Below are 20,308 nucleotides of genomic sequence, written 5' to 3'. Positions count from 1 at the left end.
TTACAAGCGGATTCTTCACCGACTGAGCCACCAGTGAAGCCCATTTAGCATGCTGGTGGGTGATACTTCCAAGAGAAGAAGATGCTAACAAGTTGGGAGACCTAGGATCTAAATCCCCAGTTGGTGTGACTCTAGATTAAGTCTGTCTGCAAAAGATTTAGAACTGATACTTATGAAGACTTATTTAGATACAATAACGAACAGAACTACAGGATTTGGTGCCATATGGCATATGAGCCTCTACTTTTGATATAATTTTTAGTTTTGGTCCTGGTCCTAATTCAGTGTACTGCATACTTCTTTTAAACGACAAATTCAGTGTTGTCTTTGCCGGGCAGGGGCTGGGAATTTGGGGTGGGAGGGAGGCAGTGCTGTGAAGTCAGGCCGGAGGCAGTGGTGGCAGGGAACGAGATGATACTGACCACAAGGCTCTCATGGACACTGAACATGCACCGAGTTCTGTAGACACACTCAGATTCCACTTTATGCAAAGAATATTGTTCAAGAGCAGTTTAAAATGCAAGAGCTGAATGACTGGATTCTCCTCAAACTTGCAGAAGTTCTCAAAATGGCCTAAAAACTACATTTTATGTTGATACTTATGCACCTATCAGAATGGACTTTGAGGATTAAAAATTAAATCATTTCAAATAGATAATAATGTGCAAATGGAAAATGCAATACTTGGGTTTCCAGATTTCTTATTATAACCAAACACATGGAAGCAGAGGGTAAGAAACGTCCTGATGATCTGCTTCGAAGAAAGGTCATGAGGCCATCCAGTCACTGACATGTATGACTCTAACTCATCTTGGCACGTCAAGGTTGTTCTTCTTTCCTGAAAACTTTCAAGAATCTGTATTTACTTCTAGAAATAGAGAGTCAGTGAGGGAAGTGTGCCAGAAAAATAAAAGAATTTAAGTTTAAAGTGTCAAAACCCCTAATTATAAAACTCTGATTTAAGAAGTGCAGAATAAATGTCACCGTTGGTCTCTTACTGCCAGTAACACTCCAAGTATGGTTATGCATTCAAAGCAATAATGAGGTTTTATTTTTCAGCTCTGCTGTTCTTGTTTAGTTACAGGGAAATGACAGGTGGAGTTTGATTTGGCATTATTACAGCTGCTCAACCAGCTATGGGCATTTACATCTAAGTTCTCTTGTTGAACGTATTAATGAAACATTTTTCGTTATACTACACTGTAGTTTGGGAAATTGAGGGGGGGCACCTTTACCATCATTAAAAATCAGTGTTCTTTTGCCATGAATTCTTATTCTTAAGCACAAGTGCCAATTTCTCCTTCAGCAGAGTTAGACAAGCCCCTGGAAATGATGGTCTCATGAGGAGCCCTCTTCTGACTTCCCCTTCCAGGTTATGTTTGCTGTAATACTCTATTTGCCCTCGGTCTATCTGGCTTTGGCTGATGTCCCCCAAAAGTATTAGCACCAAAGAACTGCTGAACATGGCATATGCTGTGCTTACTCGCTCAGTCACATCTAACTCTTTGCAACCCCTTGGACTACAGCCTGCCAGGCTCCTCTGTCCATGGGGATTCTCCAGGCAAGAATACTGGAGTGGGTTGCCATGCCCTCCTCCAGGGGATCTTCCCAAACCAGGGATTCAACCCAGGTCTCCCACATTGCAGGCAGATTCTTTACCAGTTGAGCTACCAGGGAAACCTTGGAACATGGCATATTCAGCTATTTTTCAGGTAAATTATACAAAATCCATTGAAAAGGCTCCTTAGTTTTGCTCTCTAACTGCGCTTTAGGCAGCAGATCCTTCCTTGTTTTCTACTGATTTTGTTCTTACTCCTGGAACTTCTTTCAACGGGTTGTGCCTTATAATGAGGAGCAGTATTAATTCAAGGCATTTGCTGAAAGAGCAGAGCAGAGGGCACTTCATATAGAAGAATAGGTCAAAACACTTACTCCGCACAAGTGGCATGAGGTGGGCAAGTGTGGTCACCTACAAATCAAACATCATCTCAAAGCACAGTGCCTTTTATGTTAATACACTTCAAATACACTTTGGCAAGCTCTGTTGTTGTTTAGTCATTGCATTGTGTCTGATTCTTTACAACCCCATGGACTATAGCTTGCCAGGCTCCTCTGTCTATGGGATTTCCCAGACAAGAATTCTATAGTGGGTTGTGATTTCCTTCTCCAGGGGATCTTCTTGACCCAGAGATTGAACCTGTATCTCCTGCATTGGCAGGCAGGTTCTTTACCATTGAGGCACCAGGGAAGCCCTTGGCAGGCACTACTCTTGTTTATCTAGGCCAGGTTATTACCCAGAGAGTGATGCAGCAGTTGACAGAATGAAAAAACTGAGCTGGAGCACTTGTCTTCTCATCCTAGATAAGACAGTAGGAACCACATCTAGTTTCATCATCATCACCTCTTACCTGCATCAGGTAGTAATAAATTCCTGCCAGGCCATGAGCAGCCCCCACATAATATTCTTGGTACCATTCATACATCAGTGGAGTCTTTCCTGTGAACCTTCTCTTTCTAGCTAGGTCTTCTCCAGAAGTTAAGACTGTTTCACAAATCTACAGAGAGAACCCCAACCAGAATAAGCAAAGAATTAGAATGGAGACAAAGGATTTTTGCTAACAGGTACTGGGGAACATGGCAAGTTAGATAGCACCTTATGGGCCATGAATGGGCACAGTTTGACTCTGTACCCAGAGAAGCACATGGGATTATTCTGCCTCAAAGAGGGTGAGTCTGGAAGATTTTGAACTCTTTTTACTACAGCTCATAAGAATTCACCTGTCAAAGGAAAGCAAAACTCCCTCAGGCACAGAAGGAACATCTGCACCTGAGGTCAACTCTGGCCCTTATCTCCCTCTGAATGGCCCCTGAGCTCTCAAATGGAGCAGCTGGACTTCTTACTCTGAGTCACTCCCTTCAGTGTCCCGCAGCACCCCATGTGAAGCTGGTGGTGCTGGGATCATGTCTGACCTTCAGAGGTCAAGATACACCTTTCTGGCCAGCTACCTGGGATGTGCTGATGAGGGAAACAAAACCAACAGTTTAGGCAGACAGGAAGTGGGATCCTAAAAAGACGCCAGAAAGCACAAAAACGTGGTACCTGCTGAATATGGCTCTGAGGAATCTTTTCCTCTCCAAAGTTCTTATTCACAAACAGAAGAGCACTGATGTAGCCCATTCGTCCATAGAGCATTTCACTTGGAGCATGGGGATCAATCTTATTTAAGTGAATTAGCCTGGGAATAAAAATGCATGCCTAAGATAACGTGAAAGGGATTGGGTAGAGATAGTTACTTAAAAATGGTACAATGAAAACACATATACATACAAATATATATATAGAGTTATATATATACACATATGTGAGATTATTATTTATATTAAATATATAAAACATACTATTTAAATATATTTACATAAAACATAATATTTAAATATATTTGCATATAACTTATATTTGTATACTCTAAATATTAAGTAGGCTGGGCCAGACCATAAACGGGTAATCAGGGGTCAGTGATTAACCATCAACTACATTTCTTTTCTTCAGTTCACAAGGGAACTGACAAGAAATTCAAAGAATGAAGGAACACATGATTATGGCTGGGACCACCTACAATTTCCCTAGCCCCTCCTGACAGTATACCTGGAGACCAGCAATTGACATCTGAGAAGCTAAGAACTACTGGCTAGTATAACATTTAGTCTGAGGAAATGACAAAAGTCAACACTCAAAGGGCCATCCGTTTCCATAAAATGAAATGACTGCTGCGCCCCAGTTATCTCCTTTCCTGGTTTACTTCTGAAATGTGTCATCTGGCCTGGCTGAAGTGTTTGTACAGCAGCCTGATCTACCACTATCAGTTACACAAAGAAACAGCACAAAGGGGTCAGTCAGGCTGCCTGTTTCCTCGGTCTCTCAGCATCTAGTCCTTCCTTTCAGAAATAACCCTGGTTACCAATTTCTTGTATATTCCAAGAATTATTTTATGCACAGATAAGAATACATAAACTTATTTACAAACATGTTTCCCCAAATTTTTTGTGACTCTGCTACTTAACAATTCATCTTGACAATCATTCCTGATCAGCACACACAGAGTAATCTCCTTCTTTATCATAGGTGCATAGTATTCCACCGAATGATTATAATTTATTAGTTCCCTATTGATAGACTCAGTTCAGCTTCCCCCCCAAAAAAGTTATTTTTGGTTCTGGTCCCAGGTGAGATGGAGTAAGGATATGCCATCCTGCCTCTCACAGCACATGTAGGTCCAGAACCTATAGAGAATGTGTGAAGCTATTCAAAAAACCTGAAAAGTAAATAGCAGCCAGCAGAATGGGGATGACTAGAATCTGAAGTACTGCCAAACCAGTGGTGAGTTTACCACATTTTCCCCTCTGGTATTTCCCTGGCCTGAACTCAGTGCTGCTTGAAGCCTGGAAGTGGGCATCACTGGACTCAAAGAGTCTTGAAGAAGCCCTTCAGTTCTGTCTCAGAAAAGAAGAGGAAAGGGAACTCTTAATAGCAGAGAAAAACACTTCATTTTTTCTGTTCACTCCCCGGGCCACAAGCAATTTCATGCTGGCAGCAGAAGCGAAGGCAACTGGAGCCCACAGGGGTCAAAACTCTGAGAGAGGGACCTGTCCACACAGATTGGAGAGGCCGGAGTCCCAGGAGTGTTGAGGGGGCAGGAGGCCCTTTGCCTCACTTCTCTTTCCAGCCTCCCCATCACTTGACCCCCCAGATGCAGGCACAATCGTGGGAAGTGTGTGGCTGAGTAGGGTAACCGAAGCCTCATTTCTTTCCGGAGAATCAAAAAAGGAAGCCCCAGGGAACCAGAAAGTAGGTGGAGTTCACAGAGGGATAAGAGCTAAGAGAAGCAACTATACTTGCAGTCTGAACTCTGACAACGAACTTTTTTTTCTTTTTCTCCTTTGGTGGGGGGCAGAAAATATGATAGCCAGGGAAAATGTCCATGCTATTTTGCATTTTTCATCACATGAAATTTCGAAAGCACATCTCAATTATCCCTAAATTATCCTACAAATTCAATGTGAGATCATTTTAATTATTAAAGTGATTTAGGTTTTGATAAGACTTGACAAAATTATTTCAGTATACTAAAAAAGCATGGAGGGAGAGAGTCAGGGGACTTCTGGAAAAGAGGAGTAATGAGGCCATTAGTCTTACCAAAGGAAAAAAAAAGATTTTGTCATCAGGTAGCTTATGATATTAAAAATGCTACTTAATCTCTATACTTTAAATTTCTCAACTATAAAATGAATGATGCCTTCCAATTTAAACATTTATTTTTAAAGCAGTGAAGTATAAATAATGCCTGCTTATGTATATTATCTAACTTCAGTCTACATACTAAAAATGTTTAATAAGCATTTGAAGTAACAAAAAAATCATACCCCTAGAGTGATTGGTTATATCTCAAGTATTTTATAAAGAAAGCTGAGCGCCAAAAAATATGATGCATTTGAACTGTAATGTGGGAGAAGACTTGAGAGTCCCTTGGACTGCAAGGAGATCAAACCAGTCCATTGAAAGACGTATGTTGTCATATGTGAAACGAATCACTAGTTCAGGGTCAATGCATGTTATAGGATGCTCGGGGCTGGCATGCGGGGATGACCCAGAGGGAGGATAAAGGGAGGAGGGAGGTGGGAGGGGGGTTCAGGAGGGGGAACTTATGTAAACCCGGAGCAAATTCATATCAATGTATGGCAAAACCAACCAATATAATATTGTAAAATAATTTGCCTCCAATAAAAAATAAATTAACCAAAAAAAAAAAAATAAAGGAAATCAGTCCTGAATATTCATTGAAAGGACTGATGTTGAAGCTGAAGCTCCAATATTTTGGCCACCTGGTGCAAAGAGCTGACTCACTGGAAAAGACCCTGATGTTGGGAAAGATTGAAGGCGGGAGAAGGGGACGACAGCGGATGAAATGGTTGGATGGCATCACTGACTCAAAGGACATGAGTTTGAGTGAGTCTGGGAGTTGGTGATGGACAGTAAAGCCTGGAGTGCTGCAGTCCATGGGATCACAAAGAGTCAGACATGAGCGAGTGAGTGAACTGAAGTATTCTAGTAAGGAATCAACATTCAGAGATACCTGGCATTTCAAATAACTTTATCAAAATTTACACCAGAGGATTTGATAACATGAGGAGTAAAGAATGTTAGGAAATATTGGTGGAGTGAGTGGTGAGGATGGGTGGGGTGTTTAGGAGATGGTACAGGCTCCAGCCACTGTTTGATGAGTAAGATCCAAGAAGGATGAGAGGAGGATGTGGCTTTATCTGAGCCACAAGAACAGGGCAGAGGACTAATTGTGTGCGTGTGTCTTCCTCCTAATAAGAGTCTGTACATTTGGTAGAGTTTGCTTAACTGCTTGTGCCTTCATTTACTCAGTGGTAAAATGAAGGTTATAGCTGAGAGAGTGCACAGCCCCCTACCTCTGATTTCTGGAGGCCACCAATATCTACAAACAACAAAAACAAACAGGAAAACAAGAACCTAACAATTGTTACCACCAGGCTATACATCAGTAGATAGAGAGTCCTAGCTCTGAAAGGAAGGTACTTGTGAAAGAGAAAACAACTCTCCTCTCCAGAACCTTCCCCGACCACTTCCACAAGCCTGTGGAGGGAGGGGAACTCTTAGGATTAAAAATGAAGAAGACACACTTTAATAAGCAGAATGAATTGATTTTTTTGTTGTTTACAGCAGCTTTATTCATAATTACCAAAACTCAGAATCAACCAAGTTGTCCATTAGTAGGTGATGTGGATAAGCGAACTGTGGCACATCCAGAGGAATGAGATGATTTTAGTGAGTAAAAAGGGCTGACAGTTATGAAATAATAACTGAGAAAAAGTTAGGAAAGCATCCTTAAGGGAACCTACTCCCCTATAGGAAAGAGAGGTTTAAAAGAGCTTGGCTGGTTGCAGTTACTGACAAAGTTAAATGCTTCCATATTTATACCTCAACAAATGGAGTCATCTCAATCAAATTGGTTAAACATGCAAATGCTGGCTCATGTATTTCTTTTCTATTACAAACACAGGCATTAAACTCTCAGTGGGACAGTGGTTATTAGTAATAAGGACACAGTGGTCAGAGGTTGCTTTCAATTTTCTCGTAATACCTTGCTTGATTTTTTCCCCCTCCAATGCCAACAGGGTTATCTGGTCTATAACCACAGGGTGGTTTTCTTCTACTTTAATACCCTCCCTCATCCCCACAAATCTCTAATATTTTAAAATAATTTAAAAACATTTATTAAGAAAAATTCTGTTTTTTTCCTCACTCCAGAACTGGAAGCTCAGTAATGTTGAGAACTTAATAAATAAAATCTGTTACTCAACTGTTGCAGTAAACAGAATAAACATCCCAGAGTTTTCATAAGAATTCATTACAAAGTATTAATATAAATGCATCAAACTGTACAGAATTTAGAGATAGAAAAGCACTTTTGATTTTTGTAAAGGGTATTATTGAAAGAACTATTCAGAGTGAAATCACTAGCAATTTTTAAAATAAACACTGCTCTATGGAAGTTCCTAAAAACAATTACTACATATTGTATTAACTCCAATGATGTCCTCATCTAAATAAAATGTGTCTGAACCAGTGAATTAGGAAATACCATTCTTTTCTTTGCCATTGTCATGACCTGCATCACCACTAGGTGTGTGCTTAGTCTCTCAGTCGTGTCTGACTCTGTGACCCCATGGACGGTAGCCCACCAGGCTCCTCTGTCCATGGGGATTCTCCAGGCAAGAATACTGGAGTGGCTTGCCATGCCCTTCTCCAGGGGACCTTCGCAACCCAGGGATCCAACCCAGGTCTCCCACATTGCTAGCAGATTCTTTATTGTTTGAGCCACCAGGAAAGCCTGGTGACTTCCACAAGGAACCACTAGGTGGCGATATATAATCGACATACCAATTATTTTGCAACCTAACATTTGGTTGTTCAAAGTAGATGGCAAGTACTTATTTTCAAATAGTTGAAAATAAAAGTATTGGTCAGTGCATCTTATTATAATGAGTACTTAAGAAGGAAGTACCTCATTTTTTTATAGATTTGAATTCATTAAAACTCACTAGTTGCAATTTATCTAACACAGTGTTCATAGAGCACTATTTACAATAGCCAAGACATGGAAGCCACCTCAGAGTCCAGGCACAGATGAATGGATAAAGAAGATGTAGTGCATATATACAATGGAATATTCAGTTCAGTTCAGTCGCTCAGTCGTGTCCGACTCTCTGCGACCCCATGAATCAGAGCATGCCAGGCCTCCCTGTCCATCACCAACTCCCGGAGTTCACTCAAACTCATGTCCACAGAGTCGGTGATGCCATCCAGCCATCTCATTCTCTGCCGTCCCCTTCTCCTCCCGCCCCCAACCTTTCCCAGCATCAGAGCCTTTTCCAGTGAGTCAACTCGTCACATGAGGTGGCCAAAGTATTGGAGTTTCAGCTTTAGCATCAGTCCTTCCAATGAACACCCAGGATTGATCTCCTTTAGAATGGACTGGTTGGATCTCCTTGCAGTCCAAGGGACTCTCAAGAGTCTTCTCCAGCACCACAGTTCAAAAGCATCCATTCTTCGGTGATCAGCTTTCTTCACAGTCCAACTCTCACATCCATACATGACCATGGGAAAAACCAGAGCCTTGACTACACGAACCTTGGTTGGCAAAGTAATGTCTCTGCTTTTTAATACACTATCAAGGTTGGTCATAACTTTCCTTCCAAGGAGTAAGCGTCTTTTAATTTCATGGCTGCAATCAGCATCTGCAGTGATTTTGGAGCCCCAAAAAATAAAGTCTGACACTGTTTCCACTGTTTTTCCATCTACTTCCCATGAAGTGATTACTCAGCCATAAAAAGAATGAAATAATTCCATCTGCAGCAACATGGATGGACCTAGAGATTACCATACTAAATGAAGTAAGTTGGGCAGAGAAAGACAAATATTATATGATATCCCTTATATGTGGAATCTAAAAAATGATATAAACGAATTTATTTACAAAACAGAAACAGTGTCACTAACACAGTTAACAAACATACGGTTACCAAAGGGGAAAGGGTCAGGGGAGGAATTAATTAGGAGTTTGGGGTTACAATATAAACACTGCTGCTGCTGCTGCTAAGTCACTTCAGTCGTGTCCGACTCTGTGTGAACCCATAGACGGTAGCCCACCAGGCTGCCCCGTCCCTGGGATTCTCCAGGCAAGAATACTGGAGTGGGTTGCCATTTCCTTCTCCAATGTGTGAAAGTGAAAAGTGAAAGTGAAGTCACTCAGTCATGTCTGACTCGTAGCGACCCCATGTACTGCAGCCTACCAGGCTCCTCTGTCCATGGGATTTTCTAGTCAAGAGTACTGGAGTGGCTTGCCATTGCCTAAACACTACTATAGACAAAATAGACAATCAACAAGGATATACTATGTAGCACAGGGAACTCATATATATATATCTTATATATTTATATATAATTGTTTAATCACTAAGTCGTGTCTGACTTTTTTGTAACCCCACAGACTGTAGCCAACCAGGTTCCTCTGTCCATGGGATTTCCCAGGTAAGAATACTGGAGTGGGTTGCCATTTCCTTCTCTAGGGGATTCTTCTGATCCAGAGACTGAACCTGTGTCTCCTGCTTAGCAGGCAGATTCTTTACCACTGAGCCACCTGGGAAGCCCATATTTATATAAAATCAAGTATACTTCAATAAGTGCTTCCCTGGTGGCTCAGACGATAAGAATCTGCCTGCAATGCTGGAGACCCAGGATTGATCCCTGGGTCAGGAAGATCCTTTGGAGAAGGGAATGGCTACCCACTCCAATATCCTCACCTAAAAAATTCCATGGACAGAGGAGCCTGGTGGGCTGCAGTCCATGGGGTCGCAAAGAGTTGGACACAATTGAGTGACTAACACACGCTATACTTCAATAAACATTAAAAACAAAGTCAGAAAGAGAAAGACTAAAGCAATTACTAAAACTAGGACTTTTAACGTCATGCTTTAGATGCTACATTATTAAGACAAAATGAAGAAATGACAGCATTTATCGATCATAATGGTTATTTTATGTGTTTTCAGAAACTCTCAAACCCAGAAGCACATCACTGCAGCTCCACTTATTTGTTTTGCTATGTGGATATTAATAGCAACCGATCTTTAGAAGAGACAAGTCATTGAAATGTCACTGAAGCAAGAGCAAAGACATAAAAACAGGATAATTCTGTTCCACTCCTAGCAGTATTTCCCCAGGGTGTTACCAGGAAGAGTTTTTGCCTTTTATCATCAAAAGGTTTGTAGCTTTTAAAAAAGAAGTCCTTTTCTTATTCATCACTACAAAAGAGAAAGGGTATACATTTTCTGACCAGAAAGCCAAACTTCTTCGTCACTCTAAGTACTAGCCTGAAAGCATGCTGTGTGTGCGACCCCATGGACACCAGGCTCCTCTGTCCATGGGATTTTCTAGGCAAGAGTACTGGAGTGGGTTGCCATTTCCTTCTCCAGGGAATCTTCCCGACCCAGGGATCGAACCCAGGTCTCCCGCATTGTAGACAGATGCTTTACCGTCTGAGCCACCAGGGAAGTGTGTAAGTCACTTAACTGGGCACAAAACAGGCAGTGCTCTTTATTCACGTGGTAGCACCAACTATCGCTGTGTAGAAGGAAGGCAGAAAATAGTATAAATCAAGCAGTAGGAAGAACTAGCACTATTTGTTATCTTCCTCTCCACTTGCCTCAGCCAACTGCCGGATAATTTTGAACAAGAACACATACACCTACACACAGTCCTTTTGGGGAGTCACAGAACCCTCCAAGAAAAGTATAAATGTTCTCTCCATACTGAATACAATTTAGGAGTTTTCTATATACCCCTGGAAGACCGAAGTTTCTCAAGATTCCAAAGCTAAGAAGCCCTACCTTAGGGAAACACTGATTTCTTTGGATTTCAATTTGTCTAAGGATTAATCCCAAAGGTCCTTTGGTTTCTAAACTCAAGATCATGATTCTGGAAGACTGCTATATTAAGAAAATACAGGAATGGTAAGCTGAAATACAATGCTGGCAGTGGAGTACATGGATGGCACGTGGAGAACATGAATGTCTCTGGACACAAAAGGACTGTGTGATGAGAGGAAGAAGCTTAGGCACATAGTAAAACAAGTAAGTGGGAGTGGTGGTTTAGTCACTAGGTCGTGTCCAACTCTTGCGACCCCATAGACTGTAGCCCACCAGGCTCCTCTGTCTATAGGATTTACCAGGCAAGAATGCTGGAGTGGGTTGCCATTTCTATCTCCAGGGGATCTTCCCGATCAGGAATAGAAGGCAGGTCTCCTGCACTGCAGGCAGATTCTTTACCAACGGAGCTACCAGGGAGGCCTGGTAAAAACAAGTTTAATAAACAAGTGAGCAGGTTTATTAAATAACCGATTTCATCAAGTAATTTTGGATTTTCTGAAGTTAAACTGAAAAGACTGAAATTTTTCCCTTAAAAAGGAGGAGATGTGAAAGTAATTTATAAATAATTCTGTTTCTTTTTGGTCTGCCATGAACTTTAGGAATCTAAAAAATCAAACTTGAGGCCAAAAAGAGGTATTTCCCTATCATACATCTGCATTCTATATTTTAAACCTTAAGTCTATAAATAAAATATTGCTGAAATGTCATAAAACAAAAAATGATATAAATAACACTTTTAATACCAAGGTATCAAGAAAAAAGAAATTTTATTCTAAGTGTTTTATAATAAGCCAATATTAATAAATGGTATTATTCCCCAAAGAGTGTTTCTTAGAACAACAGACCCTAAGATGTCCTGAGGTTGCCTAAGAGACAAGTGTGGCCAATTCTGCTCCCTAGAGTCACCTGAGTTTCCCCTGTGTTTAAAACCTACTGAAGACTCTGAGCAGCCAATAAAAGCACGCATGTAACTTTAATTAGTATTTCCACACTGCATCTGAATACACAAATCTTGTTTTCATTTAATACCTAATAACATTTGTCGCTTATGAAACTATTACTATTTGGCTGTACATATTATGAGAGAGGCTGACATTATATGTAGAATATCAGTTTAGTTCAGTTCAGCCTTTAGTCGTGTCCAACTCTTTGTGACCCCATGGACTGTAGCACACCAGGCCTCCCTGTACATCACCAACTCCCGGAGCCTACTCAAACTCATGTCCATTGAGTCGGTGATGCCATCCAACCATCTCAACCTCTGTTGTCCCCTTTTTCTCCTGCCTTCAATCTTTCCCAGCATCAGGGTCTTTCTAATGAGTCAGTTCTTCACTTCAGGTGGCCGAAGTATTGGGGCTTCAGCTTCAGCATCAGTCCTTCCAATGAATACTCAGGACTGATTTTCTTTAGGATGGACTGGCTGGATCTCCTTTCAGTCCAAGGGACTCTCAAGAGTCTTCTCCAACACCACAGTTCAAAAGCATCAATTCTTCGGTGCTCAGCTTTCTTTAGAGTCCAACTCTCACATCCATACATGACTACTGGAAAAACCATAGCTTTCACCAGACAGACCTTTGTTGGCAAAGTAATGTCTCTGCTTTCTAATATGTTATCTAGGTTTGTCATAACTTTCCTTCCAAGGAGTAAGCGTCTTTTAATTTCATAGCTGCAAGCAGCATCTGCAGTGATTTTGGAGCCCCCCAAAATAAAGTCAGCCACTGTTTCCACTGTTTCCCCATCTATTTCCTATGAAGTGATGGGACCGGATGCCATGATCTTAGTTTTCTGAATGTTGAGTTTCAAGCCAACTTTTTCACTCTCCTCTTTCACTTTCATCAAGAGGTTCTTTAGCTCTTGTTCGCTGTCTGCCATAAGGGTGGTCTCATCTTCATAACTGAGCTTATTGATATTTCTCCTGGCAATCTGATTCCACCTTGTGCTTCATCTAGTCCAGCATTTCTCATGATGTACTCTGCATATAAGTTAAATAAGCAGGGTGACAATATACAGCCTTGATGTACTCCTTTCCTGATTTGGAACCAGTCTGTTGTTCCATGTCCAGTTCTAACTGTTGCTTCCAGACCTGCATACAGATTTCTCAGGAGGCAGGTAGGGTTCTCTGGTATTTCCATCTCTTTAAGAATTTTCCACAGTTTGTGTGATCCACACAGTCAAAGGCTTTGGCTTAGTCACTAAAGAAGAAGTAGATGTTTTTCTGCAGCTCTCTTGCTTTTTCCATGATCCAACGGACATCAGCAAATTTGATCTCTGGTTCCTCTGACTTTTCCAAATCCAGCTTGAACATCTGGAAGTTCAAGGTTCACATACTGTTGAAGCCTGGTTTGGAGAATTTTGAGCATTACTTTGCTAGCTAGTGAGATCAGTGCAATTGTGTGGTAGTTTGAGCATTATTTGGCACTGCTTTCCTTTGGGACTGGAATGAAAACTGTCCTTGTCCAGTCCTGTGGCCACTGCTGAGTTTTCAAGGCTACTACAATTTATTTTTATGAAACTTAAGAGTGATTTATTGAATGAGACTTTCTTGCGAATCTATAAAGCAGAGGGATCCTCAGCAAATAAAACCAGAAATACTAATGCTATTCTTACAGTAATTTATAGGAATGAAGAGTGGGAATCAAAAACCATGGTCAGTTTGGAGATGATTCCTCATTAAAATCTTGGATCCACTTGAAAAACGGGCTACACCTTTACCAAAGAAGATATAAAAATAGTGCACTGGGATGACCCTGAGAGATGGGATGCGGAGGGACGTGGGAGGGGGCTTCAGGATGGGTAACACATGTACACCCATGGCTGATTCATGTCAGTGTTTGGCAAAAACCACTACAATATTGTAAAGTAATTAGACTCCAATTTAAAATTAAAAAAAAAAAAGGCATATAAGTATATGAAAAGATGCCCGTCAACATATGTCATCACAGAAATGCAAATTAAGACAATGAGATACCAATACACATCTATTAAAATGGCCAAAATCTGGAACACTGACAACACCAAATGCTGACAAAGATGGTGGGAATGCAAAATGGTACAGCCACTCTGAAAGGCAGTTTAAGTTTCTCCCTAAACGAAACATAGTCTTATCATACAATCCAGCAATTATGATCCTCGGTATTTTACTGAAAAGACCTGGAAACATATGTCTGCACAAAAACATGAATATGGATGTTTTTCACAGCTTTATTTATAGTTGGTTAAACTTGAAAGAAACCAGAGTGTTCTTCAATAGGTGAATGAATACATAAACTATGGTACCTTTAGACAATGGAATATTATTCAATGCTACAAATAAGAGCTATCAAACCTTGAACAGACATGGAGAAATCTAAATGTATACTACTAATGAAAGGAGTCAATCTGAAAACGCTATATACTATACGATTCCAACTCTATGACATTCTGGAAAAGGCAAAAACATGGAGATAGAAAAAAGAACAATAGGAAGAAGGGAGGAGAGATTAATAAGCACAGCACAGAGGATTTCAAGGGCAGTGAAACTACTCTGTATGATACTGTAATGATGTATATATGTCATTATACACTTATCCAATCCCATAAAATGTACAAAGCCAAGAGTAAACTACAGCCTTTGGGTGACATGATGTGTCAACACAGGTTCGTTCATCAACTGTAGCTAGTGTCCTCTGTGGAGGATGTTGATACTGGTGGGGGTGGGGTGGTGGTGCTATGTGTGTACAGAGCAGAAGATGTATGGGAAGCTTCTGTACCTTCCTCTCAGTTTTGCTGTGAACTGAAAAATGCTCTGAAAAGTCAGGTCTGTTAAACAACAAAACAAAACAAAAACCTCTGCTGGAATTGCAACCCTCTGTGTGTTAGAATATTTAGGGGGAGCCCTGGGCTTCCCTGGTAGCTCAGCTGGTAAAGAATCTGTCTGAAACGCAGGAGACCCTGGTTTGATTCCTGGGCCGTAAAGACCCCTGGAGAAGGGATAGGCTACCCACTCCAGTATTCTTGGACTTCCCTGGTGGCTCAGCTGGTAAAGAATCCGCCTGCAATGTGGGAGACCTGGGTTCTATCCCTGGGTTGGGAAGATTCCCTGGAGAAGGGAGAGGCTACCCACTCCGGTATTCTGGCCTGGAGAATTCCATGGACTACAGTCCATGGGGTCTCAAAGAGTCAGACATGACTGAGTGACTTTCACTTTTAACAGTACGGCACAGTACTGCTGAACACACTTTTAACAGTATGGCATGCAGAGTTGCATGGCAGACAGATTTCTTAGTAGAATTCTGAAAGTGTTCAGTTGCTTTACTAAAGCAAAAACTAGTTTGTTTGTATAAAAGTTTCATAATTCTTCATTATTCACAAGCTTCTCGGGGCTGCCCTGATTTATACTAAAATGAAACCGGATTTGCAAGTCATTATTTCTGTAAGAAGAGCCATTTTGGCTCTGTGATCCCTTGGGAGGCCTCTCCCAGCCCACTACAGCACACGCACCACATTTCTTCCAATTACTGATCCTGGATAGCACCCTGGACTAGTAATCACATGACTATGCTTTTGACCTCATTTATGTTAAGGAACTGACGTTTGATCTGGAACATGTCAGTGTCATTACATCTTGCAATAAATAAGGATTACAACGGTTGTTCCCTAACTACAACTCAGGAATAATGTGAGAACTGATCAAATGACAGCAGTAAGATTTACTGCTGAGAGAAAAGTAAATTCAATAAAATGTTCTTCTGCTAACACACACAGAGTTAAGGCAAAACGTCTAGATAGCAATTCTCAAACAGAAACATGATTACCGGGTGATGCACTCTTCCGCCTGCTTCTCATTGTTCATCTTGTGATGCACCACAGCAGCCACTGCCAGGGGGCCCCCGGCCCCGCAGAGGAAGGTTATGGAATGCTTGCTCAAAGAGTTCAGACTTTGCTTTACGTAGCCATGTGCCATCTGGAGGTAGGCAGGGTCCCCGAACACATCGTAGAGGTGTAAGTAAAGCACAGCAATACCTGAAAAGCAAAAAGATCATGGACAGACAAGCAAAGAGCAGCTGACTGTATCATTCTGGGGTACTGTCTACTCAGCAGTGTTGATTTTTGATAAGCTAACAGCAAATATGTAAATTATCTGGAAATTCAGATGACCTTAGTTCTAGACTCAGCTTTATTACTAAGCAGCTCTAAGAACAGTAGGAAAAAACTCACTTTTTCTCAGTTTCCTCATCAACTCAAAATTAAAATAGGAACTCTAAGATCTAAACCCAAGTTTACTATGAATCCTTGTTACACTCCAGCTAGTGTGTTCTTTTTCTCTTTTGAGAGTCCTTCTGCTTTACTTGTTTATTTTTGGCAGTCGTGGGTCTTCACTGCCACATGGGCTTTTCTCTGGTTGCGGTGAGCAGGGCTGCTCCCCAGCGGCAGTGCGCCAGCTTCTCATCGTGGCCTCTGGTGCTGTGGAGCATGGACTTCAGGGCACTTGAGTTTCAGTCGCTGTGGCACACAGGCTCAGCAGCTGTGGCTCCTGGGCTCTGGAGCACAGGCTCAAGAGTTACGGTGAATGGGCTTAGTTGCCCCACAGCATGAGGGATCTTCCCGGATCAGGATTGAAACTTGTGTCTCCTGCATTGGCAGGTGGATTCTTTAACAGTGAGTCACCAGGGACTCCCCTGATGTATTGGTTTTGGTAGCAAAAATTATACATCACCAAATTTTGGTATAATAAATCATCACCTATTTTACAAATAATAATTTACTTAATAATAAACAAGAAACATTTGTTCTTATGAGCTGAAAAAATTCAAAGACTGGGGAATGAAAAACTCAATTTTTCTTTGTATAGAAGATCATTTTTTGCATGAGAAGGTAGGTAGAGTAATAAATAACCAAATCCTCCATCCCAGTACCGTTCCAGGCAGGGATTATATGAAAACTATTAAGTTATTTGAGATCTAAGAAAATAAATTCAGTTTCTCAAATTTTTTTTTAACACTGTTGAAGACCCAGCCACTTTAGGAACTATACTAGAAAAGCTGCCAATAACTTTTGCTTTGGGCTTTGATTTGCTTCTTATCCTGCTCTTGAAGGCTGCTATATGTAACTGAGGCCTTGTGTGCATGTCCTCATTCTAAATGCCTGTCACAGTAGATAGAGCCTTTTCTCGGAAGCCGACTGGTCTCAGGGCAGACTCAGAGAGGTGGGGTAGAGAGCCTGCCTGCCTGCAGCATTTCCAGAAACTCATTTCTTCCCTTAAAGTACATTTTCCATCTCATTTACCATTTTTAGAAGATACAGAGCCTCTGTTTAAATCTAAATTAATAGAGCCAATCTCTTCATGGATTTCGGGGCTGTAAAAATGCAGTTTGCAAAATTACTTTTCACTGTACTGAGGATAATTTTGAATTTAGATAGTTTTCTCATTTTGCATGGGTAACCTCCAAAGCTTTGTGCTACAGACAATTCAATTTCGCATGTGTATTAAGGCCAAATTTTCATTTCCTGCCAAAGTTAATAACCTTGTCTGCTCTTTCAAAGTGGCCTGGCGTTAGTAATTCCACAAGCTGCTGATCAGACATACCAATACTTTAAGGTTTGTAGACCTAAGTGTACAAAACCATGCATGTAGGTTAGAAAAAAAAATTCTCCTTTTCACAAACGATCAACGTCAAGAGCTTCTTCTAGAATTAGGTTCTTAATAGGCTTCATCTCCATCCATACCAGGCGTCTGCAGACAATCTGTTTAAACTGTTACTCTTTGATTTTGCCCTCTTGTTCCCATCACTGCCTGAACTCCCCTAATTAAGTTATGTAGGCACCAAAGCCAGATAATGACATGACTGAGATCTGAGAAAATAAAAAGTGATTAAATACAAACCCAATGATTGTTTTCCTTTTCAGACCTTTGTCTCTCATTATCAACAATTCCTCTTGGACTAAACATTTAACAAACAAAGTTCATTAAAGGTGTGTGCAATTTTAAAGTCTGATGCATTTCTCATGAAAAAATGCAATCATTTACAAGTCTCATGATACTTCACTTAGATGGAAATTTTTTTTTATTTCTTTTTGATCAGCAGAAAATTAGCTTTCCACAGCTTCAGGTTCTATTTCTGTGTTTTCATTCTGGGCCTCTGTGTCCACATATTTTTGATTAAGCAATCTTCTGCAGGTTTGTAGTTTACACTACCTACTTTCTTCCCTGCTATGAGACACTCAAGGATGAAAAGGGTTTCGAGTAAGGAGTGCTACTGCCAATTAGAAAAATCTACCTAGGCAAGTTTATTATAAATCAGTCTGTGTGTGTGTGTGGTAGTCGTCAGTCGTGTCAGACTCTTTTGAGACCCCATGGACTATAGCTCACCAGGCTCCTCTGTCCATGGGGATTCTCGGGAAAGAATACTGGAGTGGGTTGCTCTTTCCTTCTTCAGGGGAACTTCCCTGACCCAGGGATTGAACCCAGGTCTCCTGCATTACAGGCAGATTCTTTATCATCTGAGTTACCAGGGAAGCATAAATCAGTCTAGGTCAGGAAAATAAGGCAAGATGCATTAAGTCAAAGACATTTAATGCCCCATCAATATTTTATACCCCAGGGAGCCTAATAATAGAAAAAATGAGGGAATTGTCTGTGACCAAACATCTTGAAGTTGATTCTTATGATCTTCTAACTTTTGACAACAGTCAAGTATACAACATCATCTTTGCATAATACTGAAGGCTGATTGATAACTGGCAAGGTGGGAAAGAAAAGATACAACTTCAAGGGCTCTCAGGGTAAACTCATCCAGTCCTTACATTTCCTCACAACCCTGGCCTCAATCCAGGCTTTTAAACTCTTTTCATATGTAATTTTTAAATCAAAATAAATGTGTTCTTCATGGAAAGAGTCAAACAGTACTGCAACGCTTAATATACATTTGCAGTCTCTTGCCCTACTTCTTGGAGAAGGCAATGGCAAGCCACTCCAGTACTCTTGCCTGGAAAATCCCATGGATGGAGGAGCCTGGTAGGCTGCAGTCCGTGGGGTCGCTAAGGGTCGGACATGACTGAGAGACTTCACTTTCATTTTTCACTTTCACACACTGGAGAAGGAAATGGCAACCCACTCCAGTGTTCTTGCCTGGAGAATCCCAGGGATGGGGGAGCCTGGTGGGCTGCCGTCTATGGGGTCACACAGAGTCGGACACGACTGAAGTGACTTAGCAGCAGCAGCAGTAGCCCTACTTCTATTCCTGCCTCCGAGAAGCAACCACTTTCAATAATTTTCGTTATTTCTTGTAGTATCTGCCTCCGTATTTCAATATGCTATGTGCTTTCTCTCAATTTTTCTTCATCAAATACTTCTGATTCACATTTCACTCCAGAAAATAGAGACAGCTAAGTGGAACCCCGAAATTTATTTCCCTTTTCTGTAAAAAATAATGCCTTGGATTTTAGCTAGGCACACGGTTACCCAGAACAGTCTGGGTAAGAACGTGTGCATGGGTAAGTTCTGACCAATGAGACAGAGTGGAAATAAGAGGGGTAACTTCAGAAAATGTTCTTGAAGGGAGCAAACCTGCTGTTTCCTTTTTCCAGGTTGGAATGTAGAGGTGATGGTGTACCTTAGAGCAGCCATTTTAGACCATGAAGTGGTAGTTCTGTGATGAGGATGGTAAAACATCAAGATCAAAGAAGTTTAGAACCCAGAGGACTGTGAAGGTGCCACACCATGACTATCTTACACAAGACAGAAATTCTGTTGTGTTAAAGCTACTGTTATTTTGGGTGTATTCCCCTTATGCGAGCAAGCCTAATCCTAAAGAACATAGCTCTCTTCAAAGCTCAGGAGGTAGGCAGAAGGTAGACCACATAGGATCTTGTAAACCAGTTAAGGATTTGGGGTTTTATTTGAAAAGCACCATTTAAGAGCACAACTAAATTTGCGTTTTTAATATTTCACTGCAGAGGGAGGTGGGAAGGATGCTCAAGTGGGAGGGACATGGGTAAACCTATGGCTGATGCATGTTGATGTTTGGTATGGATGTGAGAGTTGGACTGTGAAGAAAGCTGACTGCCGAAGAACTGATGCTTTTGAACTGTGGTGTTGGAGAAGACTCTTGAGAGTCCCATGGACTGCAAGGAGATCCAACCAGTCCATTCTAAAGGAGATCAATCCTGGGTGTTCATTGGAAGGACTGATGCTAAAGCTGAAACTCCAATACTCTGGCCACCTCATGCGACGAGTTGACTCACTGGAAAAGACTCTGATGCTGGGAAAGGTTGGGGGCGGGAGGAGAAGGGGACGACAGAGGATGAGATGGCTGGA

At 41.2% G+C, this 20,308-nt stretch overlaps 1 protein-coding gene across 3 annotated transcripts in view; it reads right to left on the bottom strand.

Annotated features, from left to right (window-relative positions):
- LANCL1 (LanC like glutathione S-transferase 1) overlaps positions 1-20,308 on the bottom strand; it is a 52,230-nt gene that overhangs the window by 11,768 nt on the left and 20,154 nt on the right. For all 3 annotated transcript variants that reach the window (XM_088827830.1, XM_055397510.2, XM_055397511.2), the window contains exons 4-6: positions 15,807-16,014; positions 3,101-3,236; positions 2,409-2,555 (exon numbers count right to left, since the gene is read on the bottom strand). In XM_088827830.1, the coding sequence (XP_088683956.1) occupies positions 2,409-2,555; positions 3,101-3,236; positions 15,807-16,014 (491 nt within the window). The remainder of the gene's footprint in view (positions 1-2,408; positions 2,556-3,100; positions 3,237-15,806; positions 16,015-20,308) is intronic.

Source organism: Moschus berezovskii, chromosome 2 (assembly GCF_049115385.1).
Source record: "Moschus berezovskii isolate FMDL1 chromosome 2, NW_MosBer_1.0, whole genome shotgun sequence".
NCBI classification, from domain to species: Eukaryota; Metazoa; Chordata; class Mammalia; order Artiodactyla; family Moschidae; genus Moschus; species Moschus berezovskii.
Note: the sequence above shows the minus strand (reverse complement) of the source record. Positions and strands in the feature narration are given on the sequence as shown.